This window comes from Mustela putorius, unplaced genomic scaffold (genome assembly GCF_011764305.1).
Source record: "Mustela putorius furo isolate JIRA1106 unplaced genomic scaffold, ASM1176430v1.1 tig00003901_pilon_pilon_pilon, whole genome shotgun sequence".
Taxonomy (NCBI): Eukaryota; Metazoa; Chordata; class Mammalia; order Carnivora; family Mustelidae; genus Mustela; species Mustela putorius.
The window spans coordinates 9719354-9743767 of record NW_025422049.1 but is presented as its reverse complement, the minus strand read 5'-3'; the positions used below and the strand labels follow the sequence as shown (position 1 = coordinate 9743767).

The 24414-nt window shown below is 38.4% G+C and overlaps 1 protein-coding gene across 7 annotated transcripts in view; it reads right to left on the bottom strand.

Moving 5' to 3' along the window:
- KLHL13 (kelch like family member 13) overlaps positions 1-24414 on the bottom strand; it is a 203452-nt gene that overhangs the window by 17855 nt on the left and 161183 nt on the right. For all 7 annotated transcript variants that reach the window (XM_045068271.1, XM_004762110.2, XM_004762112.2 and 4 more), the window contains 3 exons: positions 23844-23985; positions 6711-6843; positions 5963-6159 (listed from right to left, as the gene is read on the bottom strand). In XM_045068271.1, coding sequence (XP_044924206.1) covers positions 5963-6159; positions 6711-6843; positions 23844-23985 — 472 coding nt within the window. The remainder of the gene's footprint in view (positions 1-5962; positions 6160-6710; positions 6844-23843; positions 23986-24414) is intronic.

Genomic DNA, 24414 nt, shown 5'->3' with positions numbered 1-24414 from the left:
AGATTATAGGGATTATAGAAGCAAAAAGTCTAGAATAACAGTTAACAATATAAGCAGATCAAAATGATGGGATAATGGTAAACGATTTTGGAAAAATATGCAATTATTCAATTATGGCTCATTTTCCTCCACCTCTCAGTCATGACTTGAAAGTGCTTCAGTTAACATATACCCAAATATTTAGCCTAGATAGTATTCAATAATGGATATGTGCAGTAATGTAACATTTAATGAAATTCATGTATATATTAGAATACATTACATTTTGAAATATAAAATATCAAGTTTAAAGCTTATTAAAAAAAAGCTCATAAGTGGAAAGAACTCTAATTTCATCTGAATATATTCAGATGGCCAAAATTCCAAAGAAGAGAGATTCTAGACATGAATTCAAATATACATTAGTGTTTTAAAGGATAGAGAAGTAAAAAAGGACAAAATTTCTCAACCACTTATGAGAACCAATAAAATTGTTCTTAAAATAATCAAGTGCATATCTAAGTTTCCTCTATATAAAATATTATAAATTATTCTATTGTAATCAAACCACCTTCCTAGGTCACCCTAAAGGCAGTTCCAGGCATCATAATTTTCAAAGTGGTGTTCTCATGAACACACTGTTACTCACTGCTGCTATATTAAATTGTTCAAATCACACTCAATGCACCCAAACATTTTATTACCATCACATGATATTTTAATGACAGGTTTCATCAGCAATCTGCAATGTTATTTTGTTGAAGATCACTGTGTTCTACAAATAAGCTTCCACTTAGGAGAAAAGCAAAAACAAAAATGAGTATCTGCTTCTATACCTTCAAGGAAAATGCAAAGACTAAACAGTTAGTTGGCAAATTTGAGGGGACTCCTCAGATGGTCAATGCACCAAATTCTCCTTGGTGGCATCAAGTTTATTAAGATGGGAGCCTGACATCAAGAACAACCGATGCAGAGAGAGACAAAGCGTGTCCATAGACTGGGAAGAAATCAAATAAGCTACTTTGGGGAAGGGGGAGCAGATGATGGAAGAGGCATCTTGTCCCGGGCCTTCTTCCACAGGTGGGAACATCACAGGACACAGGGAAGGGACCTTCTGGTAAGAAGAACAAAAAGACGATTAAAAATCAGAAACCTCCTGTCTCAGGCTTTGTGTCTCTTCACATTCTAACTGCTGTCTGAGGGGAATACTGATGGTGTGTCTCCAGCTTGGGGGGTCCAATTGTCTTACCGCTTTGCACTTCGAGTGCACATCCCTTCTTGGATACACTATTACATATTATAATGGTCATGGGAGAATGGATTGGTTTGAGCCTAGGTTGGGCCTCTGCCTCCCCTACAGAGTCCCACATGGCAGATGGGCAAGGATGCAGTGATTCTAGTTACAGGGAGGAATAATATTTAGAATATTTAACAACCAGCACAGTCTGGTACCAGCTAGTGAGAACAGATGCTCAACCATAGACAACCAGTATCTGGGTGTGACTGGCTAAACATCTGCCTTGACAATGAACTCTAGAATGGTGTGGTTGGGGGAGGGGAAGAACAGTTTTGATTCATTGTAAAATTATCTATAGCAGTTTTCCTCTGATTTGCATTAAACCTTCCCAAAGGCAAAAAAAAAAAAAAGATCTGAAAAGACATGTTCGTTAATTTTTATGGGAAAATCCAATTTAGATCAAACAAGAAATATGAAATATAATTACTATATAGGAAATTCTGACATCAAGAACATTCCCAAAGCTTGCTGTTAATACCATCACTGAATAGCAAAAGAAACTGTCTTTTCCAATAATATCGTCTGCTCGCCTTCATTTTTCCCTTGAGAGAACTCCTTTTTTCTCTGCCTTTTGCCTCTCCTACATATTCATCTCCTTTCTTTTCTTTTTATTTTAAAGATTTATTTATTTTATTTGAGAGAGAGAATGGGTGGGGAGGGGCAGAGGGAAATGGAGAGGGAGAGAGAAAATGTCCAGCAGACTCCCTGCTGAGCACGGAGCCCGATGTGGGTCTTGATCTGGTGACCTGAGCTGAAACCAAGAGTGGAACTCTTAACTGACTGAGCCACCCAGCCGCCCCTCACCTTTTTTGTTTTCCACTGTCACTAATTCTTTACTATCCTCGGTCGCCTCAATAAATTTTCTCTACATTTCATTGTGACTTCTCACCCCAGTCAGTGATAATAAATAAACGAGGGGAAGCAATGTTATACACGCATCAAGGAAAAAACACCACACAACTTTAAAAAGGATTGAGTTTAAGGAAAGTCTAAAGCACAATGGCATCTTCATTCTCTGATTAAATATGCTTTTATATAAAAAGAAAATGGTTTCTTGCTCACCTTCCTTCTGGTTTGCTTATTCTGGATAACTGTATATTTAAATTATAATATTTCACTTCAATGACAAATGTCCTCGTTAAGCAACCTCATATTAAAAATTGGGGTTTGTGGACTAGCCTGTAATCCTCTGTAACAGTAATTCCTTGGGGCAAATGCTAGATGTTACAAGTTCCAAATAGCAGACAAACAATAAACAAAAAATTTAACCACAACCTGTTCGTAAAGCAGGGAATGGCTACACAGTACTTAGCATGCTGTAGTTATACAATGTCATAAAGACAAAAACAAATGCAATTTTTAGGCCTGTAACTAAATGAAGGTCATTTTCCATCATCTCCATGAGATGGGAGAGCAAATGTTTTCCGTTGAACAGATAATTTTACCTACTCTGCCTTACATCCTTTGCTGCTATCCCTTTGTATCCATTTCATAGTCCTCTTTTCTACAACTGGCAAGAAAGAAACATAGCAAGAACAAAAGCGCCAGATTCCATAAACTATAATACTAATTAACACCTTAAGAGAAAAGCATTACTGCAAAAGATGGCAAATTTGGGAGGGGAGGGCTTCTTGTTCTACGGAACCTGATGTTCTGTTCTAGAACACTGGTGCTTCTACCTCACCAAAGGTGAGCGTGGCTTTATTATCGTATTTAAAGTTATCATTCAAGGGGCGCCTGGGTGGCTCGGTGGGTTAAGCATCCAACTCTTGATTTCAGCTCAGGTCATGGTCTCAGGGTCATGGGATCGAGCCCTGAGTGGGGCTCTGTGCTCAGCAGGGAGTCTGCTGAAGATTCTCTCCCTCTCCCTCTGCTCTTCCCCTGGCCATTTGCACTCTCTCCCTCTCTCACATAAATAAATCTTGAACGTTGTCATTCAAAACCACCATAAAAATGCTTTGTGAGTTATTTGCCGAGTCACATTTTCACTTACACAAATGATTAAGAATGGGATAGACCAAAATTATATTGGAAGCTTATTTTTCTTTCTAAAAACTCAAACCCAAGTAGTGTTTGGCTTATGTGAAGTATAATCACACCACATCATTAAAAACATAAAGCGACTCACTCAAAACCTTTGGTTTAAGCACAGAATCCTTAAAATATGAGATCATTCGATTTAAAAACTATCCATAATCTTAGCTTGTGGGAAAACTCAAAACAAATCTACCTTTGAAAAATACATTATCTCGAAACTTCCAGTTCTTATAAGTAGAAAAGACACCCAAGGGCAACTCTTCCGCCTGATCCACTTGATTGCTGAGAAGGAAACAGGAAATAAACAGGGTAAGGCTGAACATTTACCTAAGAAATGGAACACACGCAAGAGGGATGAAGGAAAAGTTGGATTTTATATAATCCTTATGCTAATAATCTACCAACTGTTCTAAAAAATTATCGTAGATTCTGAGATGGGATTATTTCCACAGTAAAATCACGCAGACATATCCTCTGCAAGCAGGGTGAAAGACAGGCTAAGTAGAATGGTGCTAAGAAAAGAGGTGTTTCCTCAGAGCTTGTAGAAACTTCTAAAACCGAGAGAGGGAGGAGTAAACTATACCACAGGTAAAGCTTTGTCAGAGATAAGCCTCTTCTCCATTAGAAGTGGTTTTAGGATGTCTGCAGAGGACACTAGAAATGAAGATCATAATCACAAGACAATATTAAGTGTTCACAAAAATGAAGAATTTTCCAACCAGGTAAAACACAGTTATAATAAGTGCTTCAAACAGGTAAAAGAACCAACATTCTGATTATAGAATATTTGTCACTATTGCAAAATTACTAGGATATCTTCTTTAAATAACTTAAGTTTTCTAGAACAAAATTGTTTCCTAATGCTGTTACTTTGACATTTGTATGCTATTATGACTTTTCATAAATCAGGATTTAGGGGCGCCTGGGTGGCTCAGTCAGTTAAGCTGCTGCCTTTGGCTCAGGTCATGATCTCAGTGTCCTGGGATCGAGTCCTGAATCGGGCTCCCTCCTCAGCAGAGAGCCTGCTTCTCCCTATCTCTCTGCCTACTTGTGCTCTTTATCTCTCTGTCAAATAAATAAATAAATAACTCTAAAAAGAAATCATGCTTTATTCCATTTGGTCCTTTTCTTTCAGGTAAAGGAATAGATCACAACCAGTATCTAAAGTCATAAGTACTAAACTCTGGTATTAGAGAAGAAGTCAACAATACATGTCTATTATTAATGATTAGTTCCAAAGAAATTACCACACGGTACTAAGTTTGGCTCAGGATGACCATGTGTTGTTGAGATCAGTGTGAAGGACTGTTAAGAGTCTATAAATGTAAGACTTCAGGTTATTACTAAGTTCATTATTAGCCTTGATACATTTAAAAAAAATACATGTAATTCAGTTCGGTATTTTCCTTGAGATGAAGCCATCAGACGATATCAGTGGCACAAAACTAGAAGAGAGATGCTTATAGGTCCTAAGGGGGAAGGATCTCGTGTGCTTAAGTTAAAAGGAAATTCAGTGTTCAGATTCAGTAAGGATGACAAACAGTATCACGGGAAATAAACTTCATGTGGTTACTTATATAGTACTGAATAGGGCAACACAGAGCAATGTTGTAACACAGACTGCCTTAAAAGTGTGAAGAATAGCAGTTAATTTAAAAGTTTATAAATAATAGTGAGACAGTAGTCTGAGTCCTTTAAAATGGAAACACAGGAACGAAACACATTTTCAATAGCCCAGCTAAATTAGCTGTGGGCTGACTCTGTAAGATAAGGAGTAGCTTATTAATAAAATCACTTAGGACATGTTCTCTTGAAACTTAGGGTTCAAAAAGCTCAACAGCAATTATTTACTAATATAAAAACTGGTATGACTTTAAATCAATTATAGAAAAATGTATTATCCACTAATTTAACAAATTAGAAAATATATCAAAATTGACCACTGCCATCATTTCTAGTCACAAAAGGCAGCTCTATAAGCTCTAGAAATCTTCTTGGCACTATTTCTTTGCAGCCAAAGCATTTCATTTCCCAGAAGTCAATAATTTAAGGGTCTTCAATAGGGCGGTGCCTTCAGGAACCATGTAACTGCTATGGAGTTCGCTGATTGGTAGTTGTGCCCCCTCCTATCTCTTGAAAAGAGGCAAAAATGATTCAGTGGGTGATGTGTTTCTATGGAATTAACATTTGTATCTTACAGGCTGTCACACAGGTGTTACTACTTCTCAAGACCTAGCTCCCATATTGAAGGAAGAAAAAAAAATTACTGAGCCTAGTTTAAAAGACTTCGAGTTCAGATTATGTTTTCATGGAATCCCACCTAAGAAAGCTTGCCCGCCTAAAATCATGAAGGCAAACAAAACCAGATTAAAACATATAACATCAGTAAATGGGTTAATGTGTATATTTATTGTTATCAAACACTATTACTGTCTGATGTCATGGGATTACACGGAAGGCTTTTAGGAAATGATTCTGTTTTATAAAAAAAGACCTGTACTGTTTGGGTCTCAACTTCATTCCAGAACACACACTCCCTGAGTCCTCTCTCTAAGGGCCAAAGTTTCAATTCACCAGTTCACCAGGCTTTCCACAGGCTACCCCAGACTGTATTGTAGGAAAAGATTTGAAGATTTGAAGACAGCTTACCCCAGATATGAGAAATACTTTGCAGAAGTCCAAAACCGGCAGAATCTGAAGAAAACTGGCAGCTTCGAGGGTGTCCTGAAGGTTGTCCATGTTAAGAGAAAGCTTTGCAGTATAAATGAAATCAATAATTTTCCTTAAGCCGACTTTGCTCACACCGTGAAGCTTAATGCACATTAAATCTTGTTCTTTCATTCCACCTTAAATAAAAAGACATTCAATGAAAGGAGGGTGGGTAATTTAATTAAGGTCAAACTCACTTCTGCTGCTAATTAGATGCAATAAAATCAAGGAAGAGTTTTATTCTATGTAAGCATTCATGTCAGAGTCAGACTTCTACATATTTTACAGTTAAAAGAAAGTACTTAAGAAGGAATAGCTTTATACTAATGGAAGTCGTATATAATGTGAGAGCTTCCAAAACGTTCTCCTGTCACTTCCTATCTTTTGATGGGTTCAAGATTGTCTTAGTCACACCCAGAGCCTCTGGTAGAGCATCCAGATGTGCAGCTGGAAAAAAGAAGTTGTGAAACAAAAGTGGATGGAAGTATGAAAAAGGCACATCTGGTTCCCAACTTTTAAAAGCCACCACCTACAACTACACGTACTGGGTGTATATTCCTTTGGAAACGATTTCTTCTTGGAAAGACAAGATCTAAGGAATTGAATTTCACTTTAGAAACAAAAATATGGAAATCTGCCTTTTTCAGATTGTTTTAATGGGGGTGCAGAATTTAACAAGCCACCCTACCTGTGAACATTGCCTTGAAGTAATCACTAGCAGAGGCCATCATGACTCTATGCACAGGGAAGGCGTCATCTGTGTCACCAGGCATCAGGGTCACATCGCAAAGCAATCCTTCAAGTCGAAGCTGGTCAAAGCCCTACACCAAGAGCATGAGTTGAGCCACAAATCAGAGTGGAATGGGTATGCCAATCTCTGTCCACTAAAATTCTGTGTATACATTTGATGGGTGTTTTAGAAGATAAAACCAATAGAATAATTAATTACTCAGAAGAAAACCAAACAACTTACTTGATGTGGGATGACGATTTAATTCAAAGTAGGAAAAGGTAAAATTAAGACTAATTTAGATTAAGAGCACATATGGGAAGAGTATATACTTTCACTTCCTTATGCAACTACCGGCTTTATCTTATTTTGAAAAGAAATTACCACATATGCTTTCATTTTCCTGCGTGCCGAATTAGGGTGGTAGATAATGTGCTTTCTGTAATAATATATTTATAGTTCTTCTATTGTACATTCTGGACACACCCTGTTCTTTTTAGCTTTTGTGGGTTTTTTTGCTTTTTAAGGATTTATTTTTTATTTGAGAGAATAAGGGAGCATGGGGATGGGGGCGGGGTGGAGGGGCAGAGGCAGAGGGAGAGGGAGAGGTCTCTAAGCGGGCTCCTCGCCCAGCACAGAGCCCACATGGGGCTCCATCTCACAGCCCTGAGATCAAGACCTGAGCTAAAACCAAGAGTAGGACACTTAATGGACTGAGCCACCCAGACGCCCCCAGTTTTTGTTGTGAGAAAGAAAGGTATAGAGAGCCTGTGTTAATTGCAAGAAAGGAGTTCCTTTCTACTAACTAGATTGTTCCCTCTCTTTGAGAATTAGGGATTGTCTTAGATATCCTTATATGCGGAAGATTGCTGCTGCTTGGTCAATTATCCTTCAGGTATCAAGTTTGGACTTTGATTACCTTTGGAAAAAAGAGCTCAGGTAGGGCTAACATGGGACATAATTGTTCCCAAATGCCTAAAGTTCAGTGGAGAATTAATAGGTTGTCACCCACAATTCGGGGCCCTTGCGAGAAGAGGCCCTATTGGTTAGCTCTTCCACTCACTCCCATGATGATCCCAACCCATGACAAATAGACAGTTGTTCCTTTGGTCTCTTCTTGGGAGAATGCAACAATTTAAGATGATAATATGCTGGTAAAATGCACAAAACGGAGACAATACGTAATTTAATACTGAAGCTCAGAAATGAAGATTTTAGCAGGATTTACTCTATAATTCCAAATGGTAATATATTATTATTAAAAGTCAGGCAGGTCCTCATACAAGTTACTTTCTAATATATATTGTAATGTAATAATGTAACATAACAAGAACTAACAGCAATGAGTACTCCATCCCCTTCGTATTTTAATGACCCCAAATAAAACTTTTATTTAAAGTTGTGTTTCACAGATTTAAGAAGCAAAAGGCATGACATACTGAAGAATGCAGTTTGAGAAATATTGATCCTCCCCATATGTAAAATATAAATCTCAGCCTAAACATCTTCTCATCATAATTTTTAAATTGCTTTTTAAAGAAAATGCTTGAATCTACAGAACTGGAACTTCAAAGAGATAATGTGATCCAGCCACTTGCTCTCTGGAGAGAGATATAAATATTTTTATTCCAAAAATATTTATACATTATACATATACTTTAGAACAGGATTATGTATCATATTTTTCTTTCTCCAACAGTGACTGACATATGTTTTTGTTCACAAATATCAAATCTTTCACAAATGCCTCTTTTCTTCTATAAACACAAACATTCTATACCCCACCCTTGATAGTTTCCATTTTTCCATTGCTAAATGATCTCCAGCCTCTGTTGTTTAGAGAAGTGAAGGTAAGAAGCGATGTCCATTGTAGGGGAATAGTCTCATGCAGAAGGTAAAAAGTAGCTCTTTGAAAATTCATATACAGGAGCCTACGGTGCAGTAAGTTTAAGGGGGATTGCCTTTCAAAGGCAGACGAGCACTGGGAAGTACTGAAAGTGACCATGGGGTGGGGCCAGGACTGTCAAGAAACTGACTGAGATGGAGGGAACCATCAGATAGAAGGGTTGAGGGACTGGCATGTTTGCATTCCCCACTGCCTGGTACACAGTTGGCACTTAATATATGTTCGATTAATGTTCAGTTACCGCAGGAACAAACAACCCTGATTTTACTAAGAAGCTGCCACCACTTGGTATTTTAAAACCATGGGGTCATGTTGAGCAGAGTTTTAGTTTTGAAAGAGAAACCAGGAATTTCATTTGGGAAACTTCTCCCAATAATAAAAACCAATTGTGCCCACCGTGCTTCTTTGTATTAAACAGTAATGGCTAAGAAGAGAGAAGAGGGATTGAACCAGGGTTGGTGGGGAAGGGTTGACTCACAAGGGCTTGGCCTTTTTCTCCCTCAGACAAATTGCAGGTTTAAAAAAAAATGAAATACATGCTTGTTATAAAAATAGAAGATATAAATTGAAAACTAAAACACCATTTCTACATATAGGAAGTAATTATTGTTAACAGTTTAATATATATATGTCCAGGGCCTCCCTTCCTTCCTCACTTTCTTTCTTTCCAGAATTTATTTATTTCTTTGAGTGAGAAAGCGAGAGAGAGAGAGAGAGCATGAGCCGGGAGCGGGGGGCCGGGGAGGAGAAGGAGAAGCAGGTTTCCCCACTGAGCAAGGACCCTGACGTGGGACTCGATCCCAGGACTCTGGGATCATGACCTGAGCTGAAGGCAGGTGCTCAACATACTGAGCCACCCAGGCACCTCTCCAGGCCTCTTTATACGTATGCATAATGTACCGTTTGCTTGTATGTATAATGGGATTTTAAAAAGTAGAATACTCTAGATATTATTGTGCCTGTTAAAAATTCACTTGGGGGGGCGCCTGGGTGGCTCAGTGGATTAAGCCGCTGCCTTCGGCTCAGGTCATGATCTCAGTGTCCTGGGATCGAGCCCCGCATCGGGCTCTCTGCTCAGCGGGGAGCCTGCTTCCCCTTCTCTCTCTGCTTAGCTCTCTGCCTACTTGTGATCTCTCTGTCAAATAAATAAATAAAATCTTTAAAAAAAAATTCACTTGGGCACGTAAAATGGACAGTATTCTATACACACAGATCTACTTCATTCTTTTTAGGGGATTCCATCATGCTGGCACCATTCATTATTCATCTGTCCCCCTCTGGACACTTGGGCCGACTCTCAACTTTTGCCATTACAAGCAATGTTGCAACAGACCTCCTTGTATATATACTTACCTGTGTAAGTAGATCTATGGGAGGTATTCATAAAAGTGGAATTGCTGGTTTGAAGACGATGTATTTTTAACGTTTTAATAGCTACTGGCAAGTTAAAGCATATGGTTTATCTTGGGAAACTGATTATACCTTGGGTACTGGCAAAAAAGATGTCAAAATACCAATGCAGTGAGACTAGGTACTGTATGCCACTTTGCTTCATTTTTAGGCATGAAAAAAATTCCTGAATCTTCTCTAAGGTTTATACAGATAATTATCTGTGAAAGGCAATCATGACTTATTCTGTCAAAAGCAGTGATTGTATCCAATCCATTATTTTCTTCCACTAAAAACTACAAAAGCCCAAGCGACAAACAAACAAAACCCTCAGTTCTTTTGCTAGCCCTTTTGCCTTTAAACCATTCCTACAAGTACTTCATACTTGGGAACTGAATGATGTTACTGGGCTCCATTCCTACTCCCTATTATTCCTCCTTTTTCCTTTCGAACAAAGGAAGAGCTGATACTTCCTGTATCATTATCTGTGTCCTTTCTCATTTTGTCCACATTCTATTAAAATACTGCTTGTTGAGGTATATACTCCATCCTCAAAATCTGGATGCTTCAGCTAAGACACAAGGAGTTTTTATACGCTTCACAAATCTGATCATTTTGCTTCCCTTTGCACCATCTTAAAAAAAAAAAATCCTCTGCCCTTCCTCAGTATGATCTGGGATCCCCAAAGAAAGGAAGCTGAAGCTCCAAGACCACTTTCACCACATTCTGAGTCTCTTTTATTCTAAGCTTCATTTATCTACCTTTGCCAAAATGTCTGCTTCTGTGAGGTTCTGCATTTATTTTCACCACATATGAAGCAGTTTCTCTTTCTGTAGATTTCACAACCTTTATTTTCAACTGCATAAATGTACAATCCCAACATCCAATTCCATATTTGCCAATTTTATTCCTGATTATTGCTATCTTTATCCAAATAAGATCTGTCAATTCAGATTGTTTTCATACAGATTCTAAATATCTTGTTTGCATGCTGTTATCTGTATATCCCCACTCTGTCTCAAGAGAAAAAAAAAGTTCCTTCTACCATATATTCTGTTGTATAGAAGACAGTCATTTCTCTAAACAACTTTTATACTCTAATTTTGTGAAGAAGGCACACATTCAAAGAAAAGGGGAGGTTATTCTCACCTGCCTTCTATATATCTACCTTTGGCTTTCACTCCCATAAATCTCTGGCCCTATTTAACTCTAGGAAGACCCTCAAAGATATCCTCATGGGCAGCTGGCTGGCTCAGTTGGTGGAGCATGGACGCGAGTTTGAGCCCCACGTTGGGTCTAGAGATTACTTAGATACAGTTGGTTAAGCAGCTGCTTTCAGCTCAGGTCATGATCCCAGCGTCCTGGGATGGAGTCCCACATCGGGCTCCTTGCTCGGCAGGGAGCCTGCTTCTCCCTCTGCCTCTGCCTGCCATTCTGTCTGCCTGTGCTCACTCTCTCCCTCTCTCTCTCTGATAAATAAATAAAATATTAAAAAAAAAACTTACCAAAAAAAAAAAGATAGCCTGCACACTTAAAATGTGCCCTTTTATTATAAAATCATTTTCTTCCACCAGATTTGTATTCATTCCTCTTGTCAAAATTCTATAAAGTCTGTTGTCTCTTTTTGTGTTCGAGTTTACCAAACACAGATACAGCTCTGCTTTACCAAAAGGGCACCAAGTTTCCAGTGAGTCTTTTAGAGTATCTGTAAAATGGTTCCTGTTGCTTTAACTGAACTTCTTTCTGCCCCAAGCCATATTTTAGTTCTTTATTTTTCTATTTCTTCTGGGCCTTGGGTTCCACTGACACAGAGATTATTATCTGTTCTTGGATTCTTTACTCTAACATCTCTCTTTCCCTCTCCTATAAAACTCCCCACATCTATTTTTTCCTTCTTCTTCACATACTTTTGTGTGTGGGGGGAGATCTGAGCATTAGGGAAAAAAAGGGCTTTTCTGTTCCCTGTATTAAACTTACCCAGTGTATCAAAACTTCAAATCCTATTAAGTAGAGGCAGGTACGTATGTAATACCCTGAAAGACTGAGCCATTTTAAATGAGTTTGATAAATTTTTAAATGGTCACATTAAAACACAAGGGGATATGCGTTGACATTACACAACTATAATATAGAAACCATATGAGCTACAAATAATTACTACCAAAAGTTGGTTGGATGTCAATAGCTTTCACATTCAATATAATGTCATTTTGAAAAAAGCTAGATTGATCATTTGGGGCATTAAAAAGCAATCTGATAAGCAAATATTTCCATTAAATTCTGCACGAAATAACTTACTAGCATATTGTATCAGTTTTTATCAGTATAATATTGAAAAGGAAGTGGGATAAAAAGGAAGTGCATCCTGAAAAGAGCAATAAAGATTATTAATGGAAAATATGTTTTATGAACAAAGATAAAGAAACTCAAGAAAAGGTTAAGAAATGGGCTTATTCCCATCTTTAAGTAAATGTAATAATGTATTTGATCAAAACAATACCATATCCATGTTTTTATGATACTGTTCTTCATTTAATCCAGAGGACAGAAAAGGAACAGGTGCATGTTTAAGGCAAAAGAGCTATACAGACTGGATATAAAAGTTTTTATTAATCTGAATTAAACTCTGCTCTTATTATGTAACACTGTGTGGAGTAAAAAACTCCCAATGGCTTTCTATCAGTGTTGTATCACAACATAGAAATTTAAAGATTTTCTGCTTTGTATTGCTTTTTTAAGATTTTAAGTGATCTTGGGGCACCTGGGTGGCTCAGTGGGCTAAAGCCTCTGCCTTCAGCACAGGTCATGATCTCAGGGTCCTGGGATCGAGCCCCGAGTTGGGCTCTCTGCTCAGCGGGGAGCCTACCCCCCCCCCGCCTGCCTACCTCTCTGCCTACTTGTGATCTCTGTCAAATAAATAAATAAAATTAAATTAAAAAAATATTTTAAGTAATCTCTATACCCAACCTGGGGCTCAAACCCATAACCCTGAGATCAAGAGTTGCATGCTCTACCACCTGAGCCAGCCAGGCACCCCTGGAATTTAAAAGATTACTTTAATCTGGCTCCAGCTCAACTGATCAACCCTATTTTTCATGATCTTCTTAAGTACTCCGACCCACTTTATCAGGTTGTTGTCTAGACTGGCTCATTGGTAAAAACCAGGCTTACCTCTTTTCTAGTACCTTTATTTATGACATTATTTTTCACATAGAATATCCTCCTTCCTTCAAAGCCTAGTTCAAATTTGACCTCCTTTGTAAAGCTACCTCTAACCAAATCTCTGAAATAATCAGGCACCTTTAGTTGGAGTCTTACAATTTAGCATTTAATTATATCCTAGACATTTTTTGTTTTCAGCGAAGATGAAATAACAAGGACTGGATTTATCTTACCTCTTGAACACCTTAAAACCAGACAAAATATATGAAAAAAAAAGTTTAAAACTGCATGAAGGAGAAGGATCTGTGAAAGATGAGAGGCAAGTTAGATGAGCCCCATGACTGTTCTGGACTTTCTAAGAACAGAGGTATGGGGAGTTGCAACCCAGGCGAGGCCCAACATTCTCTCCTGGAGTCCTGTGGGAGTCAAGGCAGCTAGGTTTGTAGGGTAGAACACAGGAGAAGACATCTGCATAGATGGAGATCACAAAATAAATAAAATAAAGTAAAATAAGGGGCACCTGGGTGGCTCAATGGGTTAAAGCCTCTGCCTTCAGCTCAGGTCATGATCCCAGGGTCCTGGGATTGAGCCCCGCATCGGGCTCTCTGCTCAGCGTGGAGCCTGCTTCCCCCTCTCTCTCTCTGCCTGCCTCTCTGCCTACTTGTGATCTCTGTCAGATGGATAAATAAAATCTTTTAAAAAAATAAAGTAAAATAAAATGAAATACAATTTAAAAAGTCTTCCTCAAGTATTCAGGTGAGTACTGATAAGTGTACTTGTCTGGGGAAAGAACCACCCAGAAGGAGCCCAAGAAAACACTGCAAGCCTCACCAAGGGCTGAGCATAATTCATTCCAATCACCAAAATGGAAACCTTATCTTTCTAGGGCCTTAGAGTACTCGTAAGTATTTGCCTCAGCACTGGGAAAAAGTTTGCCCTAGAATAAATAAATGATGTTTTGGTGCGACCCCACAAAGCTTAAAAGTTAATGAAAAATAGGTTAATAAAAGCAAGAGAATTAGGGAAGGAAATCAGAATGCAAAGTATGACCAAACTGAGGGCAAGTGTTCCACTCTATGCCCCTACTTTTCCCCCCAATATATCCCAAACTGGAGTTAAGGTACCATGTCACCTGGAGGCAGTCATCAGGGAGCAGAGAAAAGTCCCAAAACTCAGAGAGAGCAGAAAAAATCCACTTTACTTTTATTTCCCTCTGCTCTTTTGCGTCCTGATCTCCAGGCAATTCCAAGGCCCTGTTGGCAGCAACAGTGACAGTGGGGGCGGCAAAGGCGAAAACTGAGGGAGAGGAAACTTCCTCTTTGGTCAGAGGACCTGTGGTCATTCCTCTGCAATAGATGCGTCTCTGCATTTGGACCAGGCTCTGGGTTCAGCGGTGGTCAGTGAATGGCAGAACAGGATGAATAAAACCCAGCTTTCAGGCCAGAGGACCACAGAGAGCGCCCTAGAGAACGGGACAGTACTGGAGATGGTCAAGACGGAGGAGCATGGAAAAGAGACCCCGCAAAGTTCCACACCATGGAATACTTCTCAACAATAAAAAGAAACAAACAACTGATACATACAACAAAGTGAATGGATCTCAGAGATATTAGACAGAGTGAAAGAAGCCAGTCTGAAATGCTTCCAGAGTGTTCGATGCCATTTATGTAATACTCTCAAAAGGACAAAACTGCTGAGACAGGAAACAGATCAGTTAGAGGCAGAGATGAATGTGACTACCAAAGAGTAAAAGAAGTACAAGGTATTTGTTAAAACTCATACATGGAGGGGTGCCTGGGTGGTTCAGTTGGTGAAGCATCTGCCTTCGGCTCAGGTTGTGATCCCAGGTCCCAGGATCAAGCCTCGCCTTGGTCTCCCCACTCAGCTGGGAGCCTGCTTCTCCCTCTGCCCCCCATTCATGCTTGCTTTGTCAGGTGAATAAAAAAATCTTTAAAAATAAATAAATAGGGGCACGTGGGTGGCTCACTTGTTAAGCATCTGCCTTCAGCTCAGGTCATGATCCCAGGGTCCTGGGATCGGGCCCCGTGTCAGGCTCCCTGCTCAGCGGGGAGTCTGCTTCCTTCCTCTCCCACTCCCCCTGCTTGTGTTCCCTCTCTTGCTCACTGTATCTCTTTCTGTCAAATAATAAATAAAATCTTTATAAATAAATAAATAAATAAAACTTGTAAAAGTAAAACCAAAACCAAAAACCAAACAAACTCATAAAGGTACAATCCAATAAAAAAAATCCATTTTACTGTATGTTAATTTACAAAGTAAAGATGTAGAAAGATGGCAAAAGATTTGTCAATTTAACACAAATTAAAAGAAAGCTGGCATAGGGGTGCCTGGCTGGCTCAGCTGGTAGAGCATGTAATTCTTGATCTTAGGGTTGTGAGTTCAAGCCCCATGTTGGGCATAAAGCTTACTTAGGGGAAAAAAAAAAGCTGACAGGAGTATAATATCAGACGAAACAAATTTCAGAGCAAAGAACATTTATTACCACTCTGATGAAAGATCTCAGCTTCCTCCTTCAGAAACTAGAAATACAAGAGTAGATTAACCCCGGGGCACCTGGGTGGCTCAGTCAGTTAGGGGTCCGGAGTCTGCTCAAGACTCACTCTTTCTCTCTCTGCCCTTCCTTCCCTATGCCCGCATGCATGCGCTCTCTAAAATAAATAAATAAATAAATAAGTTTTTTTTTTTTTAAAAGAAGAGCAGATTAATCCCCAAAAGCAGGAAGTAGAAATAATAAGGATCAGAGAAGTGATTGATGAACCATGACACAAAAAGAGAAAAACATGATAAAAACCCCAAAACCTGGTTCTTTGAGAAGATCCATACATTTGATAAAACTCTAGCCAGACAGATTAGGGAGATAAAGAGAAAAAATATAAATGACCAAAACCAGGATTGATAGAGGTGATGGTACTATAGATGGTATAGCTTTTAAAAGGATAATAAGTAAATATGAACAACTGTATGCCAATCAATTTGACAATCAGTTGCAATGGATAAATTCCAAAAGATACAAGCTGCTAAAGGTTATTCTAGAAGAAATCCATAATTGAATAGCTATATGTCTACCTATAAAATCAAATTTTCACTGGTGAATTCTGTCAAACATTCAAGGAAGAAATAACAGCAATGCTACACAAATATATCCCAAAAATTAAGAGGAGGGAACACGTCTCAACTCACTGTATAAGGCCAGCATTATCCTAATACCAACACCAGACAATGGTAAGAAAATTAAGAAAACTAAACCCAAAATTCCTCATGAGCATAGATGCAAAAATTCCTAAAACTTTAGCAAATAAAATTTAATAAAATATAAAAAGGATAATCCATCACCAACAAGTGGGGTTTATTCCTGCAGTGCATGATTTCTTTAGTGTTCAGAAATCACTTAATATAACTTACAATAGTAACAAATTAAAAAGAAAAATGATGAGATCATCTCAATAGGTGCAAAAAAATATTTGACAAAATCCCAAATCCATTTCTAAATCTTTTTTAAGATTTTATTTACTTATTTGACACACAGACAGAGATCACAAGTAGGCAGAGAGGCAGGCGGGGTGGGGGGAAGCAGGCTCCCCACTGAGCAGAGAGCCCAATGCGGGGCTCGATCCCAGGACCCTGAGATCATGACCTGAGCCGAAGGCAGAGGTTTAACCCATTGAGCCACCCAGGCGCCCCCAAAATCCATTTCTGTGATTAAAAACACGAAACCCAACTCTCAGCAAACAGGAACAGAAAGGAACTTCCTCAGACTGACAGCTAACATCATACTTAAAAGGTGAAAGAATGAATGTTCTCCTCCCTGACATCAGCAAAATAGCAAGAATGTATACTCAACCACTTCCATTCAACATTTCTCGGGAGTCCCTATGCAGTGCAATAAGGCAAGAAAGTGAAATAAAAAGCATCAGATTGGAAAGAATGAAATAAATATTTTTATTCATGTCAATCCTACAGACTTGACAAAAAGAGTAATTTGGTTTATCGAGGTTGCAAGATACAAGATCAATAATCATAACAAACTGTATTACTCTGTCCCAGCAACAAACAATCAGAAATTGAAATAATGTATTATAGCATATCTAACTACCAGTTGGTATGTGGTAGTTTCTCTGTTACTTTAATACATGCTAAATAACAACAATAAAACCTCATTTAAGAAAGCAGGGTAATAATATATTAAAGTAGACTAAAAGGAAAGGTGGTAGGCTGTCTTCCAACTGGTATCTTAATGATACACAATCAACTGGGGAGTAGTAGGATAATTTATTGTACTCTATCCTGAGTGCCAAAAAAGCTATTCCCAAGAAAAATAATATATTCATTTCTCTATATTCTAGCTGCCCTTTAGGTAAATGAAATAAATAAAAAGCTTCATTTTGACTAAAACTTCAACAATCTAGATTATTGAGCTTTTCTTTTATGTAATATAATTTATCCTAAATCTTTATGCCTTCTCTTTTTTTTTAAAGATTTTATTTATTTATTTGACAGATCACAAGCAGGCAGAGAGAGGCTGGCAGAGAGAGAGGGCGAAGCAGGCTCCCCGCTGAGCAGGGAGCCTGACGCGGGGTTTGATCCCAGGACCCTGAGATCACGACCCGAGCTGAAGGCAGAGGCTTAAACCACTGAGCCACCCACGCACCCCATATGCCTTCTTTTTTTAAATTGAAGTATAGCTGACACAGAATGTCACATTAGATTCAGGTGTGCCATATTGTGATTTGACAAGTTTATATGTTACTTTGTGCTCATCACAAGTGTCGCTACCCTCTGTCACCATACGACACTACTACAATACCATTGACTGTATTTCATACGCTGTGCCTTCTATTCCTGTGACTTACTTATTTCGTAACTGAAAGCCTTTACCTCCCACCCCCCTTTACCCATGTTGCTCATCCCCCCAACCTTCTCCCCTCTGGTAACCATCAGTTTGTTCTCTATTTATGGGTCTGTTTCTGCCTTTTGTTTGTTTAGGTTTTTTGTTTTGGATTTTTTTTTTTTTACATTTTACATTTAAGTGAAATCATACAGTATTTGTCTTTCTCTGTTTCACTTATTTCACTCAACATAATATACTCTAGGTCCATCCATGTTGTCATAAATGGCAAAATCTCATCCTTTTTATGGCTTAGTAATATTTCATCATATATATGATTCATATATTCATATTATGTTTCATTATGTATAATATATAATAACTTTTATTCTTAACACAAATAGAACTGTCAATGAAAACTTAATATTTACAGACATTATATTTTAAAAGATAATATAGTTTAGAGTAAGATTAAAAGAACCAAATCACAAAAACAGATTATAAAAACAAATTTGCAGTCAGAAAACCTGTGTTCAATTCTTAGCTGTTGTCAGTTACTGGCTATGTGATCCGGGTAAGCCTCCCAAACTCCCTGAGCTTCAGTTTCCTAATCTATAAAATGGAGAGAATAAGTCTGGCCTTTTCTACCTCACAATATTGTTTAAAGTATCAATGAGGCAAGTATATATTAACGTTTTTATAACTGCCAGCCAAATTCATTTATTCTGCTAAGAATTCAAATAATAGCAGTGAAAAGCACTGAGTATTTCCTCTGTGCCAGGTGATGGGCTAGGCTCTTCGTATGTATTTCCTCTTTGAATGACAATAATAAGTCTTACAATAATAATAGTGGGTACTTATGAAGCAGTCACCATGTACCTCAGCACTCGATCAGAGGCATATAGAAACAACAAATTAGATCCCACATGTAGTGAGTCTCACTGATAGGTCATATTAACAAGGACTAAGAGGGAGGACTAGAAGAAGCTGGAAACTTCGCCTGGCTCCCACAAACTCTCGCGTCAAAAGCCTATTAAAGTTGCTGTCAGGGGGACAGACCCATGGGGAGTGACTGTTTTCAGAACTCCCACTCTGCAGGATTATCCATTATATAACTGTTGTGGGAAGGACATGAGTTTAGGGCGAAGCTAGAATTCTAGTTTTATCACTTACTGCTTAATATGGGTCATTATGAATAAACAGGGGTTTACCAGAAACAAAAAGTAAAATAAGGGCATTTTAGGGATAGGAAGTGGGTGCAAAGACTGAAGTGTGGAAAAAAATATACATGTAGAGAATAGTGAAAAGCCAGAAGTCTTCAAGCTATTTGCCTTGACCATCTGTCCTATGAACTCTACTAAGGTTAAGCAGAAGCAAAGATCATATGACTGAAATGAAAAAGGCCAGGGGACTGGCCAGGCAGTGATGACAGAACAACAAAGGACTATAAAACCAAAGGGGCTTGGCAAAAATGCTGATAAGTCATGTTCTCATAAGGAATTTGTATCTAAGATAAACAAAGAACTCTTATGACCGAATAAAAAGATAAATAATCCAACTACAAATTGGGAAAAGGATATGAATAGACAGTTCTTAAAAGATGATAGACAAATGGCTATAAGCACAGATGAAAAGACGGTCAACATCATTAGCCATTAGGGAAGTACAATGCAAAACCACGAGATACCACGTCACACCTACCAATATGGCTACACTCAAACAGAGATAATTAGTGTTGGCAAGAATGTGCTAAGGATAAGGAAAATGGGGCAGCCACATTGGAAAACACTCTGGCAGTTCTTCAGAAGTTTAAAACACAGAATTACTGTATGACCCAGCAATTCCACCCCATGGATAAATAAAACCATGTCCACAGAGACTTCTCCCTGAGGGTTCACAGCAGCATTACTCATAATAGCCAAAACATTACTCATAATAGCCAAAAAGTAGAAAAAATAAAACCCAAATGTCCATCAATGAATGGATGAATTTTTTTTTAAGTGGTATATCCATATAATGGAATAGTATTCAGTCATAAAAAGAAAAGAAGCACTGATACAGGCTACAACATGCATGAACCTTAAAAACATGATGCTAAGTGAAAGAAGCCAGACACAAAAGACCACATATTCCATTGGTAGGAAATGTTCAGAATAGACAAGTCTATAGAGACAGAGAGTAGATTGGTGGTGGCTTAGGTTTGGGCAAAGAGTTGGAAGGAAATGTGGAGTGACTGCTAATGGATACAAGGTTTCTTTTGGAGCAGACGATAATGTTCTCCAACAGATTGTGGTGATATTTGCAAAAGCCCGTAAGTATACTAAAAACTAAAACCACTGAATTATGCGCTTTACACAGGTGAATTAGATGGTATATGAATTATATCGCCATAAAGCTGTTTTTACGGCACAAAATTGCCAAGGAAGAGTACGAGGCAATGAATGACCATAAACTGGGGCAGTAAAAGAAAAATGCTGACAACCTGGGATAATAGCTGAAGCCAAAGGTAGGAAACTTTCCATAGGAAATAACCATAACTACAGTAGCACTAAAGGAGTGAAGAAAATGAGATAGTCCTTGATTTTACCAGTTACCACTCAAGCAAACCCTGCTTAACCTTCCTTAATTGAGTGAAAGCAATTTGCTCTGCTAACTACATCATGGATTCTCTGGAGATCTGTTCAAGGTTCTAGGAATCCAAGCCTAATAGGTATCACAATTCTTTAGGCCCTTTCTTTGACAGCTGAGTTTGCGAAAGCCTGTTTAACAGAGACAACTAATCTGTAACTTTGACTCAAATGGAAGTAAAATAAAATGGATATTTATGATGCACCTCACTTTCCCATCAATTGTCACATTTAATCCTCACATCTCTTAACCATTTCATAGATAAGGAAACTGGCCCAGGGAGGATGGAGGGCTCCCAAGGTCATATAACTAGGGGTAAAATTAGGATCCAGGTTTGGTCTAAACTCATGTCTGTCCCACTAGAGGTATGCAGTGGGTAACCCTGCAGAGTGAGACTTCTGAAAACACTTTCTCCCCATGGGTCCCTTCCCCTGACAGTGACTCTCGATGCCTTTTGAAGCCAAAGTTTGTATGATTGCTAATTTTAAAGCAATGATAACTTTTACACATTAAACACTTCTCCAACTTGTTCCCTTGATAACCACACACCTAAGATTAGATACAGGGAAAAAGTTCTCTGTTACCGCTGCTACTTAAAAATCTCCATTTGTGAGAACATCATCTTTAATGGACTTTTAAAGAGAGCAAAGTTCGGCAATAATGATAGACAGTGGGTAGCTCCATGCCACTATAGAAAATAGTATAACAACAACAAAAGTCAGCTGATGAAAAGATCACCTTTACTCCATATGAACTCTCTAGTTACTTTCACCAGTCAGGACCAACAAAGGCTGAACTACAAGGTAATATCGCCAAGTGTCTAAGTATCTAAAACCCAGTCATACTGGTTTTTGTCAATAATTATATGTGTATATATATATATATATATATAAACAATATATAACAATTATGTATATTATATATGCATATAATAACATATTATATATATATAATTTTTAATTTCAATTCAATTTAGTTAACAGACCATAGTATTAGTTTCAGGGGTAGAATGTAGTGATTCATCAGTTGCATCTCACACCCAGTGTTCATTCCATTAAGTGCTCTCCTTCATGCCCATCACCCAGTTACCCCAGCCCACCACCCCTCTGCCTCCAGCAACCCTCACTTTGTTTCCCATAGTTAAGTGAACAATTACAGAGCAGAAAATATACGATAACATTCATCAGCCTCCCTAATGTTTCCAGACCTTTTGCTGTGCGTTTACATTCGTATATATGTATATACATCGTATAGTCTTTTTCTTTTTTGAAGAAGTGATTGATTTGAGAGAGAGAGAGCACAAGCAGGAGGAGGAGAGGGAGAGAGAATCTCAAGCTGCTGAGAGCTGAGCCCAACGTGGGGCTCGATCTCATGATCCTGAGATCATGACCTGAGTCTAAACCAAGAGTCGGGTGCTCAACCAACTGTGCCACCCAATCGCCCCATTTATTGTATAGTTTTTCTGCCAATGGATGGGATTATACACTACATACTGTCCTGTAACTTTAACAGCTTTATTGAGATGAATCGACATGCTATATAATGCACTTATTTATATTGTAGAGTTCAGTGGCTTTTAGCACATTCACAGATAATGTGTGCAAACAATTCCACAGTCAATTCTAGGATATTCTCATCATCTCAAAAAGAACTCCTAGAGCCGTTAGCGCCTTCATATCCTCACATTCTCTCCAACTCTAGGGAACCAGTAGTCTACTTTCTGTCTCTATATATTTCCCTCTTCTGGCCATTCTGTCTGAATGGAATCATATAAAATACAGCCTTTTCTGACTGGCTTCTCTCACTGAGCATAAAGTTTCTAAGGCTCCATGGCCTTGAATAACTAACAATTAAACCATTTACATAGAGATCTCCTAGTCAAGATACATTTTGGAGATAAGACAAATGAAGCCCAGAAAAATTACAAGCTTCTCCCTCCTGACCCTCACATTTCTGCTGATGAGACCCACAACACAACAAACCATAAAACCTAGCTCCCATTACAAACCAAAATAATGGAAGATATGATCTCATGGAATTACATATGGGAACTAGAATGGAATTTAGAGATCTCCTAGTCAAGACACATTTTGGAGAAAAGACAAATGAAGCCCAGAAAAATTACATGACCCAACAAAGCCATACAGCAAGCGGACGGCTCTCTTATTACATTATATGCTATACTGCCTACCAAACACCATATACTATATACTATATACTGCTTTACCTTAATGGTCATTGACCAGGAATATGCATGAAATTCACCTGGGGAGATTGCTTTGAAAAATACATTCAGAACAATTTTTTTTTTATCTTACTAGAGGGAGCACTGATATAATTTGGCTCTATCTAGAAGACATTGAGGAACATCCAGTAGTATATTGTTTCCTAATTCAGCCATGCAACAGAGGTCAGGGGGTGTCCACAACTGCGGGAAGTATCAGGACTACTTGTCCTTGTGCTAATTAGCTCCAGGTTGCAGTTTTTGATAGGTTGGGGTTTTGTTTTGTGTGGGATTTTTTTGGCTTTTTATTGTATTTCTGTCCTCTCCTTTGAGGTCAGTTATTACCTCTTACATCTCACAGTGTGTTTGCATCCAGCCATCCTTATCCATACTCCCACACCTACTATCATCAATGCGAGCTGAGACTGCAAGTAAGTATGATCTTCAGGCTATGATAAAGGTGACAGTAAAACAGGTCACTAGTGAGGAACCAGGAAATTCAGCGTAGGGACTTGGTGATATGTAGATCGGCAGAGACAGAATGGAAAGTCAATGTTGCCAGACATAACATTCTATAAGAAAGTGGCCAACAGCAAGACCTCCCTCATACAAACCAAACAAAGAGTACACTCTGGGTTTGTTTTTTCTGTTTTTTTTTTGTTTTGTTTTGTTTTAACATCAGGAAGCTATGTAGTTTTCCCCTCAAGGTTTCTCCCTTGATGTTTGTTTGCTCTTTTTTAAATTAATGAACTTAATTTTTTTAGAGAAGTTTTAGGTTCACAGCAAAATGGAACAACAGGGACAGAGGGTTCCCATGGGCACCCCGTCCACACACATGCACGCTCCTCACCCCCCACCACTGACATCCCACATCACAAACACCCTGGGTCGTTTTTAAATCCATTTAAATATTATACAAGGGACAGTATAGATTACCTGTAACACCACCGAACTGTGGGTATTGCTGGTAAAGATGCGTGTGGTCCCTGCCTTGGAAGACTGCAGATGGGATGAGAGACCCATTTCGCTGCTTCCAAGGGACAATTTCATGTGCTGGTCCTCCTCTTCCACTAGAGATCTGAAAAGGTGAATAAATCAGAAGAAAGGCAAGTTAAAAGTTGCCTTTTATATACTATACTTTTATATACTATAGAAATATAATTCACAATAATGGCATTGTTTAGAGAAATAACCAGTAACTAGTGCCAATCATTTGACTACGATATAGTACGATATAGATGGAATTGTACACCCTAGAAGAAATTATCTTCTATATTTGTAAAAAACTTTTCAAGGTCAGAAAAAAAAAAGAAGTGAGAAATCAACCTAAAAGCTGATTCAAAACTACACACACAAAGGGTTTTTTTTTTTTTTTTTTTAATCTCTAGTGCCAGAGAAATTGCTTTTGGTATTGTGTTGTTTAGGTAGCAATAACATCAAATTGTGTTATTCACAGTTAAAAGTACTTTGGAATATCTACTTTGAGAAAGGTAAAAACAATAGCTAT